Source organism: Gymnodraco acuticeps, unplaced genomic scaffold (assembly GCF_902827175.1).
Source record: "Gymnodraco acuticeps unplaced genomic scaffold, fGymAcu1.1, whole genome shotgun sequence".
Taxonomy (NCBI): Eukaryota; Metazoa; Chordata; class Actinopteri; order Perciformes; family Bathydraconidae; genus Gymnodraco; species Gymnodraco acuticeps.
This window is the reverse complement of record NW_022991435.1, coordinates 4054089-4068491: the sequence shown is the minus strand read 5'-3', so window position 1 is coordinate 4068491 and position 14403 is coordinate 4054089. Positions and strand designations below refer to the sequence as shown.

Below are 14403 nucleotides of genomic sequence, written 5' to 3'. Positions count from 1 at the left end.
CTCTTTGGTATTTGCTGTGTAGCCAGAAAGACAAATATCTATTTTTTACAACAAAGGTGCTTATTGCAGGAGTTGAAGTGATGTCAATGTATTTGACCCAAAATAGAACCTCCTGATACGTTTTCAAATAAGAGTTCTAGGATGTATTCCAATTGAACATTTTAACTGAGTTAACCACAAGGACAATCCATTCATAAGTGATCAAAAGTACTAACAGAAAGTTCACCGTTCTCTGTGTCTCCCAGGGGTGAACTCCAGGTCAGCGCGGGTGCTTCTGATGCTGGTTGTCCCCGGTCACCTGGTCTTCCTCTATGCCATCTCTCTGCTGCAGGGAGAGGAGGCGCCTATCAGCGTGGCCTTCGCCATCTGCTACCTGTTTGCTGCTCTTCTGCAGGTAAACTGTTGCAGATTTCTTCTACATCCCCAAGAAAGTAGTGCGGTGATGACGTATTTTTGTTGGCCATGCCCGAAGTTAGCATCTCAAAGGTTCCCGCCACAATACGCAATGGGATGTTTCCATTGGAATTTGGTACGATGCAGAAAATGAGCTTTGTGGCCAACACACTTTCATGATACTTAACACATTGTGTTCAGCAAGGTAATCCAACATATTGACGCAACTTTGTGATTTTTTGGAAGCGTAAATGTAATCGGCAGAAGTAAAAGCTAATTAAATGCTATAAACAAACTACTTCATGGTTGCATGCGCTATCACCACCACTAAGCTAATGGCGGACTAGTGTAGGCGTGACGATGTTAAGAAGTTGATTTAGTCACTTGTTATCAGCTGCTGTTTTTATGACACATTAAAGCTTCAGACATTCACAAGTGGATTAAATAATAAACAAAACATTTGCATCGGTAGACAGAAAGACACATTTATGTATATTTTATGAGCTGCTGAGGTGCACTATTCCAGTTACCCCCAAAGCCAAACCAGATAAACAGAACTAACCTTGGTCGAAACGTCATGTTCCAATTATATTTTTCTGATGGAACTGGATATAATTAAACAGATGTGGTTATAATACAGTTTAATTGTTGGCACCATTTAGGTTGGTTTGGTCAGTTAAAGTTAGTCAAAACCCTGGCGATTGTAGATTTAAATCAATGATACACCTGCAAAATTAACTTTTTTATATCAATAATCCACTCCTTGTTACCTTGAATTTTTGAAACTTCTTTTTTTTAAATGCCTCAATACTAAACTAAGAACATTCTTGATCAACTGAAGGACAAATAGCTTGCCTGTGTGACTGCTTATGTGAAGGTATTTTAAATAATAAGGTTTTAGCCAAAATGCATGTTTTATAAAGCAGTTCTACGAATTGATGATTGAGACTTATTATTATACTACGAATGTGTGACCCTTTTGGATGTGTTCACTGTTGAGGAATCTAAGAAAAACTAATATTTCCTCGGGAATTCAAGGTAACAGAGTTATTGATAAAAATAAATAATTTTCAGGATTATTTCCCTAATTCAATTTTTCCTGATTGTTTCCAAGTGTTGTCGTATTTTCCTCTTAATGCAGCCTATTCAGCTCAGTTTTCTTCCCCCTCTAGGTGGCCATCCTGCTTTACTTAGCCGACCTCATCGTCCGTGTGATGTGGAGACGGAGCCTGGACCCTGACAACTTCTCCATCCCCTACCTGACCGCCGTGGGGGACCTGCTGGGCACCGGCTTCCTGGCCCTGTGCTTCCACAGCGTCTCGCTGGTTCAGAACCTGGGACTCTGAAGGTTTTTCCTTTTACTCATGAACTCTTAGTCAGCCACCATCTTGTTTCACCTGTTTCGTTACACAGAAATGCTTGGATTGGACAATAAAGCATTATTCAATGGTTATCACTGGGACAATCCATACTGAGGAATCTGTCTTTGTCACAAGTTCAGACCTTTAATAGGATGGAGAGACTGCACACACCCACCTTTTACCATCCATGTGGGTGAGGAACCACGTCCAACCAATCTAATAATTGTATTTAAGGGAAAAAGGCTTTCAAGTTTAAATTCTCCACCTGTCAGTATGTCAAACTTTATTTTGCTATTATTCCTCTCTATCTGTCTTTCACAGAGGTGTAAGTCCTACATGTGCAAGTCATGAGCAAGTCTCAAGTCTTCACCTACAAGTCTCAAGCAAGTCCCAAGTCACTGTGGTGAGAGTCAAGCAAGTCAAGTCATTGCTCAGGTCAAGCAAGTCAAGTCATTGCTCAGGTCAAGCAAGTCACAAGTCAAGTCATACGAAATGCTGATAAATAACCCCAGTTTCCGCATTTAAATCAGTAAAAATGTTGTGGTTATGAAAAGTTTAGTTTTATTTTCAACATAAACAGCAATGGAGAGTGGGGCGCTGAAATGATAACCCTTTAAGTTCTAAAAGGGCTCTAAAGTGAAAACAGGAGTACAACACAAATATTTTACATCAACATGTTAAGCCTCCTGCCCTGGCTCCCTTTCAGCAGGGTCACAGCATTTATCCATGGTCTGTCTAAGGTGCTCCCATATGACACTGTCTCATTGTTTTCCTAACTGTGTCTGTGCACAAAGATATATTGCATCAAAGCCAATACAACGAATGATGATGAGTAGTGGAGATATCACTGTCAAATCAATCGACAGTAAGGAGAATACTTACTTCCGGGTGTACAATTCTCCGTTATCCAATGGGAATTGACGCTCACATTGCCTTTAAGAGCTGCCAACATAAACGGATGCGGTGCTTCCCTAAGCGTCAAATACCGCTGCCGAAGGGAATACATTGCAATCAGTTGAAAGCTCTTTGCGTCCGTTTATGAAGCTGAAGGAGCCTCGGCGCGTCACAAATGGACGCGACGGGACCCTGACCAAGCATCGCACCTGGACGCTTAGGGAGTGAGAGTGTGTTGTGGTTCTACAAGCAAGTCAGTGCATTATTTGGGTGGTATCAGAGAGTTACAAGGGTCTGTAAATGCAATGAAAACAATTGGCCACAGCAAATTATTTATAGGTAACACTTTACAATAAGGTACACAAAATGTGCTTTGTTACTGAGGAACTACTAGATAGTTAATGGTTAGTTAATGAGTAGTTCCTCAGTGACTGCGATTGAGGAACTGATTGTTAGTTACTGGTAAACAGACTGGGGGGGTACTGTATTAACGAATAATTAGTTAATGGTTACTTAATGAGTAGTTCCTCAGTGACTGCGATGGATGGTTAGTTAGTTACTGGTAAACAGACTGGGGGGTACTGTATTAATGAATCATTCGTTAATGGTTACTTAATGAGTAGTTCCTCAGTGACTGCGATGGATGGTTAGTTAGTTACTGGTAAACAGACTGGGGTACTGTATTAATGAATCATTCGTTAATGGTTACTTTATGAGGAGTTCCTGGGAGACTTTGATTGAAGCAATGGTCCGGTGCAGCAGGGCACTTTTAAACCTGCCATCTTCGGCTGGCTTGGGTCCCACCCTGGATCAACTGGTGGAGGTGGATCCGATTTACCTTACCATTACTTAGGCCGTTTGGGTACGGTAAACTCAAGGAACGCAAACAAAAACAGTAGTTACCCATTAAGTAATGCTTACCTTACCATTCGTTAAGCAGTGTGTGTCCCCTCAAGTAAAGTAATGCATGAAAAACAGTAGTTACCCATTACCTAATGCCTACTTAACCATTCGTTAAGCATTGTGTGTCCCCTCAAGTAGAGTAATGCATCAAAAACAGTAGTTACCCATTACCTAATGATTACCTTACCGTTACCAAAACAGTAGTTACCCATTAACTAATGATTACCTCACCATTATCTTACCATTAGTTAAGGCAAGGCAAGGCAAGGCAAGGCAAGTTTATTTATATAGCACTTTCCAACACAAGGCAATTCAAAGTGCTTTACAAAAAATGAAAGAGATTAAGAAAATGGCATTTAAAATCAGTCATTAAAAAGAAAAGCTAATAAAATAAACATTAAAAGAAAAAATACATGGATAAAAGTTACAGTGCAATTAAACATTAAAAGAAAAAGTACATGGATAAAAGTTACAGTGCAGTCTAAGATATGAATAGTTCAATTAAAAGCAGCGACAAAAAGAAAAGTCTTCAGCCTGGATTTAAAAGTAGTAAGAGTTGCAGCGGACCTGCAGGTTTCTGGGAGTTTGTTCCAGATATTTGGAGCATAATAACTGAACGCTGCTTTACCATGTTTAGTTCTGACTCTGGGGACAGAAAGCTGACCAGTCCCTGAAGACCTGAGAGATCTGGATGGTTCATAATTTAGCAGGAGGTCAGAAATGTATTTTGGGCCTAAACCATTCAGTGCTTTATAAACCAGCAGCAGTATTTTGAAATCTATTCTTTGACACACAGGAAGCCAGTGTAAAGACTTCAGAACTGGAGTGATGTGATCCACTTTCTTAGTGTTAGTGAGGACTCGAGCAGCAGCGTTCTGAATTAGCTGCAGCTTCCTAATAGATTTTTTAGTGAGACCTGTGAAGACACCATTGCAGTAGTCGAGTCTACTGAAGATAAAAGCATGGACAAGTTTTTCCAAATCCTGCTGTGACATTAGTCTTTTAATCCTAGATATATTCTTTAGGTGATAGTAGGCTGATTTAGTAACAGTTTTAATGTGACTGTTGAAACTCAGGTCAGAGTCCATGACTACACCTAGATTTCTGGCTTTATCTGTTGTTTTGAACATTGCACACTGAAGCTCAGTGCTAACTTTGATACGTTCTGCCTTGGCTCCAAAAACCATTACCTCAGTTTTATCTTTGTTTAATTGGAGAAAGTTCTGACACATCCAGTCATTGATTTGTTCAATGCACTTACTCAGTGTTTGAATTGGAGCATAGTCTCCTGGTGAAATTGTTACGTAAATTTGTGTGTCATCTGCATAGCTATGGTAACTTATTTTGTTGTTCTTCATTATCTGAGCCAGTGGTAGCATGTAGATGTTAAAGAGAAGAGGCCCCAAGATGGAGCCTTGAGGAACCCCACATGTCATATTTGTCAACTCAGATGTGTATTTACCTATAGAAACAAAGTTGTTTCTGTCCTTTAAGTAGGAAGTTAAGCAGTTTAACAAACAAACAAACACTGATGATGACAATGACGGATCTACAGCCACTGAAGTTTTACATTTGTATTCAAACAACAACGATGAACATAAAAAAAAAAAAAAAAAAATGGAAATAAAAAATACTTTTTATAAAAAAAAACTAAAAACAAGTGCAAACCAAAAAAACATCCATTCCTTCCTCACTTCCCCTTTGGATTAATGGATAATAGTCCTCCATTGGTCTTCAAGTCCTGGACCTTCCCCTCTAAATTTTGGTCCTTTATGGCAGCTTTACACATCTCCGAGAAACGGAGAAGGGTTTCCCCCTTCTTCAGTGTTCCCCGGATATCTTGGTAGATGCCCGGGTTCACGGCATGCAGTTCTGCAATTCCTGCAGTGTCGGCAATGGTTTTGCGGTCCACTCCTACCGCTCTGTAAGCCGCCGTTTTATTATTCCCCTTGTTTACCGCCTCAAGAACACGCTTGTAGCGGCTTATGGCGTCTTCTGGGGTCAGGACTGAAACAGAAAAAAAGACAAATATTTAACTATTTAACAACAGTACTTTGTTGTTGCCTATCCTAATGATGTCTGTAGTGCAGAAATCAGTTTGGATATGGGTTTATTTATTGATAATATTGTTGTACTAGTGTTATATAGTGGTAGTGTAATCCTTACATACAAAATTGTGTAATGAATTGGTGTAGTGTAAAGGTATTACTAGTCGTGTAGCTTTGCTCAAAGTAATGTTTACATGTTGTGTTTGGGGTGTATATATTATATACAGAAGTTAGGTTTGGGCAATCAGCTCTACTTTTATCCAATCATGTTTGATAATGATAACTGATAAGACGATCCACAATGTGGATTTAACGCTCTATCGACATTGCCCCGTTACTAATTTATAACGCATCAATATTGCCAAGTTTTAGCCTGGCATCCTCATGTCTCAGCAGCCTTTAAATGGAACAGTTTGGAGAATCTGCTCTCCCTGTTTTTAAAAAAAAATCTGACACTGCAGGTTAATGTAAGTGTGCAGAGACCAACAGAGATGGAGTTGTTTGGAAAGACTGGTGTCACTCTGAACAGAGCGACATCACAGCATGTTCTGTTTAACATTATAGGCCTACTTATATTCAGGGATGCAAACACACGTATGGTGAAAAAAGAGAGAACTATTCGAAACAGAAAAAAAACAGCGTAATATACCATCTGACAAAGGCCTGCGCTATAATGCTTCAATTAATTGGCTATTCTTTATAATATACTCAGATCAATAGGAGACAGAGATGTTAAGTTACAAATAAAGGGTTTTTATTACTATTTAGATCAGGGGTGGGGAACTTTTTTCTCTCAAGGGCCATTTCAATGTATACAACTTTCTCCAAGGGCCTCCAAGAACTCAATTTCTGCTTAAAAATTCTAAAATCACAGCCCATTCATTTCGCCTTTCTTTCATGCTTTGCAAAGAAAAAGCAACCTCTTAATCCAGATATTTGACCATGACTCGCGCATGCATGCATACACGGTTGTGGCATGACCACCAAAACAGAAAGATATGGACACAAGATGTGTGCAAATTAGTTTTTAAATGTTGAAGTTAAAAGCATCAATCTGGTGCACTTTGAGAGCAAAATGAAGAGATCTATGGACACGTCTCCCAACACCCATATGAAACAGAACTGTAAGCAGATTTTTCTTTTTGGATATTTTACAAATCACTCCCCTTTTAAACTCTATTCTTGTTATTTAAAAAAAACGTTTTTGTTACTGTCAAAGTATTTTATACCTGTATACCAAAACTACAACTCTTCGCTTCTCCACGAATTACACAAGTCACCCAAATCAGCGTCAAGGTTAGCCTGTTTTTAACGCAAAAAAAAATGCTGTGTTTTGAATATCGGGGCCTTAACACCAGGTACCTCCTACTCAAAATTCCCAGCATCTGTTGAGCAAAAATGGCTGCAGAACCCAGGGTGAGGATGCTCAGAGTACATAGCCTGAATGACACCTCTTTTCCCATCTCCTACTGTACGTATCCTGCACAACACAAAAGTGAAAAATCTGATCTATAGAAGGCTGTAAATATAATAATACATTTGATTTCGATCATTGATATGTATAATGTTATGAATGATCTGCTATCTTCAATACTATGGTTAAGTGATATTTAAATTAAACTTAAACAAATCTATATACAGGCTGTCACCATATTTTGGAATTGTGAAAAGACTGGCAAGCCACTTCCCTTATCAGCTTTACAGTTACCTGGATTTTATTCCACCAGCCCTGCAGATATTACACTAGCCTACAAACCTCAATAGGCATTACTCCTAAAATCCCTAAATTTGTTGATTTTTTTTCACACATCTTAGTCCTTCTTAAAGTCCTTAAAGTTTTAGTTTAAAATAGAAATACTTTTTAAATGTTGTTCTATAATGATTAAATGTCAGTGAATAACAAAATGTTTAATTATATAACTTTTACATCTCATTTAAAAAAGGTGGTTGCTAACTTGATCAGTGAATATTTGTTGAAATTAAAGACTTAATGCATACTAAAAGTATTTATTGAGCTGTAAAATACATTGTACGACTGTATACGGAAGAGGATTAGGGCCACATAAAACATTTTTTTGTGAGGATTTGAAATTTTTTTTTTTTTTTTTGTTCTGAGAAAAAAGTCAGAATTCTGATTTTAATCTCAGAATTCTGACTTTAATCTCAGAATTCTGACTTTTTTCTCAGAACAAAAAAACCTTTTTTTTGGGAGAAAAAAGTCAGAAATAATGGTAACTGTAGAACCAGCTTCACTGCGATTTACACATTGCAGATGGTTGTAAAATTACTTATTATGGTTTCCTCTTGGACCCCTCTGGCGCGCAGAAATTCACTCACGTCCTCCATTGTTGCCTACTGCAATGTGTAAATCGCAGTGAAGCTGGTTCTACAGTTACCGGTATTTCTGAGAAAAAAGTCAGAATTCTAAGATTAAAGTCAGAATTCTGACTTTTTTCTCCCAAAAAAAAAAAAAATGTTTTTTTGTTCTGAGAAAAAAGTCAGAATTCTGAGATTAAAGTCAGAATTCTGACTTTTTTCTCAGAACAAAAAATAATAATATTTTTTTCAAATCCTCACAAAAAATGTTTTTAAGTGGCCCTAATCCTCTTCCGTAACTGTACTTCACCACCAGACTGCATTATTTCCCTTAATGATCCCCTTGATGATAACACGCATGTAGCGATACTCCTCCACTAATTAAGTTAAATGTACTTTAAGTGCATGTGCAAATCCGTTTGAGTTTAGTGTTTTCAGTATGAACACAAACAGTCTTCACTGTAGTCCTACCTCTTTACTTCCAAAGTCAGACACTGTGTAGGTGGCCAACGTACCTCTCTTTGCAGTCTTTCCTTTTGTCTTCTTCGCTTTTTTTCCTCTTTTTTTCTTGCCGTCTTTGTTTTTCTTGTTCTTCTTCTTCTTACTCTTCCTCTTCTTCCCTCTGTCTGACGAAGAGGATGAGGAGGAGGAGGAACTGGAGGAATTGGAGGAGGACGAGGAGGTGGAGGATGAAGAGGAGTTGCCTGCCCCTATTTGGTCACCTTCAGAAGTAACTGGCGCCTTAACTGATGCCATTTTTAGAAGGGCCAAAGCTGAAACAAACAAGAGGATTAGAACATAACTATTGTTACCACTAAGGGTCAGAACATTTACAATAATCTTTAAACCTTATATTGGGTGTTCAGAGTTTCACGCAGATTGGTGAAAATTCATATAGTGTTTTTCACTACATTTGAAATAGTGAAAAATATCGTGACCTGAAATGTTAGGTAAGTGAAACCATTTGTTCTTTAGGATTTATGGAATATGTGAGATAATTTTCATGACTCTAGTTCAAACGGGGCATGTGATATGCCTGTTCCAAGTTTCCCCCGAACAAACGGACTCAACATATTTTAACAAGTGACTGTTCTTTCCCTCTCAATCCAACCCTCTACTGTCGGTTGATAAGTGAGAGAAGTGAGCTGGAGCCTGATCTGTCAAGCTCCACTCCACCATTTGGTGCTGTCCGTCCTATATGCTTGTCATGATATGTTTGCAGTGAAATGACTGAATTGCTGATGCAACTAGTCATCTGAAAGCATGTATGGCCTCATGGACTGTGATGAGAAATGTTGTAGGGCTTGGTGTATGTGCCTGTTTTTTTTTCTTTCTCAAAAGCTATCAGATGCCAATAAGTAATTATTTAATCATTATTGATTTGCTTACCCTCAGCCAGCTGTATCCTCAGATAGTCCCTTTCGCTTTCAACAGTTAATAATTTGTCCTTTGAAGCATCTAGCCTTATTTTTAAGGCATTGTTATCAAGGTTTCTGCGCTTCAGAGCTGCTATGGCTGTGGGAGCTGCAGAAAAATCTGTAATGACAAAAACGGCAAAAAAATAACATTATTTTTTCTGTAGTTATTACACAAATAGTATGTCTAGGCAGATTGTGGTTCCATGCCTTTGTTTAGCGATTTCAAAATATGTACAATAAAATGTCAAAATTAGAGATCTAGGACCGGCTGTATTGTCGTGAAGTTGATCACATTTAATAGAGACTGTTGAATTATATATTGGGACTTGCAACTGCATTTAAACACTGCAAAACCTATGATAATACATTACAAAATATTACTATATTCACTTCAAGGCAACTGTAAGATAATTGTTTCTGACAGGGGCTTCACAAGTAATTGCAAAAAATAACTTCAACTTTTAATATGCACTCAACCACACAGAAGTAAAATCGGCTCTAGTACATTTGCACAAGCGTTTACATTTCCGTTATGTAATATTTTCTTGTTCTAGTGTATTGTGGGGCGGTGTTGGCGAAGTCCTTAGGGACTTGGCTTGGCAACTGGAAGGTCACCAGTTCAAGTCCCGGAAAGACCAAGTGCTACCGAGGTGTCCCTGAGCAAGGCACCGTTCCCTACACTGCTCCCCGACCGCCGTACATAATGGCAGCCCACTGCTCCTAACACTAGGATGGGTCAAATGCCGTTAAAATCTTCAAAGCTGTATTTATCATCTGAATTTGCCGAAACAAGTTTAATATTCTGAAAGCCAAGACTTTGTTTATTTGAAATCAGATGAAAACAAACTGTAACGGACCCTGCCGTGTTATCTATGATTACTATGCCTTACACTCATGTCAGCGGAGGGAGGGGAAGCGGCGCTGTGGAAGAGCAGAGTGTCGAGTGAGAGGCGAGCTGTGTTCTTCCCTTTACAAGCTTCAAAAATGCCTGTAGCTAATGAGATTGAATATAACAATCAACAATAACAAAATATACACAGCTAGATCAGATGGCGTTCTTTTTAGATGCGACTTTAGAGTAGAGGGGAATTATTGAAACGGGATGTGTTCACTGTTCCGCGGCATCCGCTGCTGCGAAAATGTGGGGCAGAGCTGTAAAGTGGGGGGGCCAATGGCCCCCTGGCCCCCCCGCTTGCGGCACCCTTGCCTCCACCCCTTGAAAGTTATCGCTAAGCCTCCAGCAGACATCCTGCTGAATACACAGACACACAGCTGCAACTGTATACGGAGACAATAGGCTGGGACGTGTCACGTGTGCCGGAGACGATTCCACTACAGCACGGTTTAAGCGTGCCGTTTTTGGTTTTGTTTTTCCACTAGGGTCTAGTACCGGCTAGTGGGTACTATTTCACAGTTTTTCTGGCCCCATAAAATCGAGGTTCTTAGCGGGCCAACAACCAGGCTGAGTCGGGCTGAGTATGCTAAACTAGAGAGAGAGTGGCAAGTGGGCTACAACTACAACAAAATGAACATATTTGACCGTGATTTAATTGTAATACACGTTTCAAAATGATGCCGAAGTAACAACATACTGATACCGGTTAATAAAAACCATGAATTAATGCTTTGACAAGTCTGCAGACAAGATGGCAGAAAAACCTTTTAAAATGCGTGTTTTCTGAATGGAGAACGCAGTATATGCTCCGACCGTCCACACTCACAACAACGGCCTACAGACATAAATAAACCAGCGACTGTATTCGCCATGACACGGACAGTCTGTGGTTTGTACTTGTTTAGCTTTTGTCTAGTTTCTGAACAGATATGAGGAGCTGTGAGCTTGAGTGCTAACAGCTAACGGCTGATGTTTTTTTTCTGTGGTTCGCATTGAAGATGACGTCACGGCTCCGCCTACACTGCGTTACTATAGTTAGTGCCCCAGCTACTAAACTGTAATGGAAACGCAGCATAAAGTAAGCATGGCCTAACTATACCGTACTAAGCCGAGCGGGGTCCTACAATGGCCCATAGACTGTATAAAGGTTGGGAGCGAAAATTCTGGATCTGCTTGTTAGCACCCCCCTTCATTTTCCTTTTTTTTTTTTAGAGATGTGGGTACGGAGGAAAAGAGAGAGGATTTTGTTTTATGACACTTTGTGAGTTCCCTGACACACCGGGGACACATATGTATGTATAAAAGACATCAACAAGTGCATTTAGCTTAATATGTCCCCTTTAAATTAAAATATAAATATAGAGTGAAGTAACGTTGTTTTTAATAAAATATTTCCCAAAATGTAAAAGTATTGCCCTTGATAAAATACTTTAGGAGTGATAAATACCTGATTGTAAACGTGCAACATCCATCCATCCATCCATCTTCTCCCGCTTATCCGTGGTCGGGTCGCGGGGGTAGCAGTTCCAGCAGAGAGCCCCAAACTTTCTTTTCCCTGGCGACATCAACCAGCTCTGACTGGGGGATCCCAAGGCGCTCCCAGGCCAGCGAAGAGATATAATCCCTCCACCTGGTCCTAGGTCTACCCCTTGGTCTCTTCCCAGCTGGACGTGCCTGGAACACCTCCCTAGGGAGGCGCCCAGGTGGCATCCTAACTAGGTGCCCGAACGTGCAACATTTTAACAGTAATCTAAGGTTGCCTTGGAAAAAAAAGTTATGTTGACTGTATCTTATGTAATGTCTCATCTTCATCCATGTCAATGTAAAAAGAAAGTTGGGCTTTATTTAATGTAACAATAGACTAAATTGTGTTGCTTTCTGTAACTTTATTATGTACATCATAGTTGACACTGCCACATTATAACATTAGGGGCTTTTAAAATCCCTTTATTTTTCTAACAATGATGTGTTTACTGTCAACCTGAGCTTCCACAGCCACAGTACGTTATGTATTACGTGTTCACAAAGATGGTGTGGAAATGTTGAATCAAAGATGACAAAACATGTTTGTGGGTGTTTGTGATTTTGTGGGGATTAACAATTATATTTTAATAAAAACCAACCGTGTAATGAATGTGTGTTACTTTTGTAGCATCACCTAAGTCCAACAAAAACAGATGTTGTCTTACATGAAACTATTCCGCAAAACTTTCAATAATAATGTAAGGTATTGAGTTTTTGGGATAATACATATTCAAATATGTGCATGATTTTAGTTATTGATTTGTTGCTATTACTTAAATTATACTTTTAATAAATTAAATTCAAGCTTAGTTACATGTGATGGTAGCTAGTTAGTGCTCTTACCTGTGTGCCTCCTCCACAACCAGACTGTATTAAAACTCTTAAGTACCAGTTCTATCTACTTTACTTTAAACAATTAAAAAGACTAAATCAACTAAATGTATTGAAATAACAATCTTCATTTTAGGTGCCTCTTCTTCTTTTAAATGAAACTTTCAGACGTGAGATATTGAAATACAGTAATAGTATTGTTTATTTTAAAAAACTGAGCCACTCCTAACAGTTAACTTCATATTTCTTATTGTCTAAAGCAGCGGTTTTCAAAGTGTGAGGCACACCTCCCCTGGGGGGCGCCAGAGAGCTTCAGGGGAGGCGCAGCGTGAGAAAAAAATAACGAGAAACTGTGTAATCTAGCTAATGTGAGCGGCAACATGGATAAATTTTTTGTGAAGTTACCTAAAGTGAAAGAGGAGACAGCGTCTGGCAGAAAACGTCAGCTTTGCTTTGAAATAAAAGTTGTGGCTCATCGGACATTTATGAGAGAAAATCCCTAATGTCCGAGTGCAAGTGAATGCAGCAGCACAAGACGTGAGCCGCCTTGTAACCCCTCCCCCGGCCCTGGCGCGAGTGAGGAAATGTGATTGGCGGTGATTTCATCTGAACGGGACGTCGCATTCGGACCCTAAGTAGACGGAAGGAATGAGGTATTTGCGGTCTACAATGACAGAGAAGAGACTGTGAAGTGTGGCTGTACTCAGCAGTGAATCAAAACTAATGCTGAGTACATAAGTTTGTGAGGCGTTTTGCTGAACAAGATGGTAATCGCCGCATTCAGCTGTTATAGAGTGGTGAAGTCCCTCCCCTTCCGGTGGACCTCCATGGGACCTTATTTCGGAAAAATTATGTATTGAAGTCAATGGAGAGAGAAAGATTATCTTTCGATCCCGTTTGAATTGTGCCACGAATTACACATATGATGTTTGTCAATTTAAAAGATAATTTTGCCAGTCAAAAAAAAAAAAGTGTCGTAAAACTGTGTTTAGAGTCGGCGAGGTCCTGATAATTTATTCCGGTAAATTACTCTGACCTACTAATTGACCTGACCGAAGTTATTGAGTCTATGTAAGTTTACTGCTTGGCTCAGATCCACCAACGTCAGCAAGATCTCACCCCTATTAACTCCCTGAAGAACCAGGTTCAATTAACTGCTGTTTCAATTCAGACAACTCTTTTTTAATCTGTTTAAGGGATCCCGAAGGATTTTGATATCAGTAAATGGAGTGTGCTCCTACATAAGTGTGAGTGGCAGAGTGCAGTCTTACCTTTTAAGCAGGAGAGGAGAGCACAGGAGTCTTTTAAGTTATCCCAGTCCAAAAGGTAGGATCAGTTTATTTGAAGAAAAATAGGTCCAAACTAATACAGGGTTTTTACCTTCTCTCTTTACAACATTATAATCATACTAAAAAAAAATGGTGCTGTGATCATGTTCAAATATGAAACTTTAATTCACAGTCTTACATTTATTACCTAAATGTTTAATTTCAACTGCCCAATTCAGTTGTGACATTTTAAAATTCTCCCGATTGAATTTAGAGGTATTTCCTCATAAAAAGACCGGTGACAATAAAAAGCGCATTCAATTTTTCATTCACCAACTCAATTCACATCAGTTTCATCCCTTTTTTCGACACAGACGGCGGGAATAACATTCAAAAACCCATTCCTATCCGCATTAATTTGGAGGAAGGTCCTCACAGGTGGCGGTCCTAATATTCATACACTTTTTCCGACACAGACGGCGAGAATAACATTCAAAAACCCATTCCTATCTGCATTAATTCGGAGGAAGGTCCTCACAGGTGGCGGTCCTA

General features: G+C 39.3%; 1 protein-coding gene across 3 annotated transcripts in view; it reads left to right on the top strand.

The window, feature by feature from the left end:
- LOC117532629 (solute carrier family 41 member 3-like) overlaps positions 1–2579 on the top strand; it is a 92127-nt gene extending 89548 nt beyond the window's left edge. For all 3 annotated transcript variants that reach the window (XM_034195997.1, XM_034195996.1, XM_034195998.1), the window contains 2 exons: positions 246–394; positions 1566–2579. In XM_034195997.1, the coding sequence (XP_034051888.1) occupies positions 246–394; positions 1566–1739 (323 nt within the window). In that variant the 3' untranslated portion in view covers positions 1740–2579. The remainder of the gene's footprint in view (positions 1–245; positions 395–1565) is intronic.
- Positions 2580–14403: the final 11824 nt, after the last annotated feature.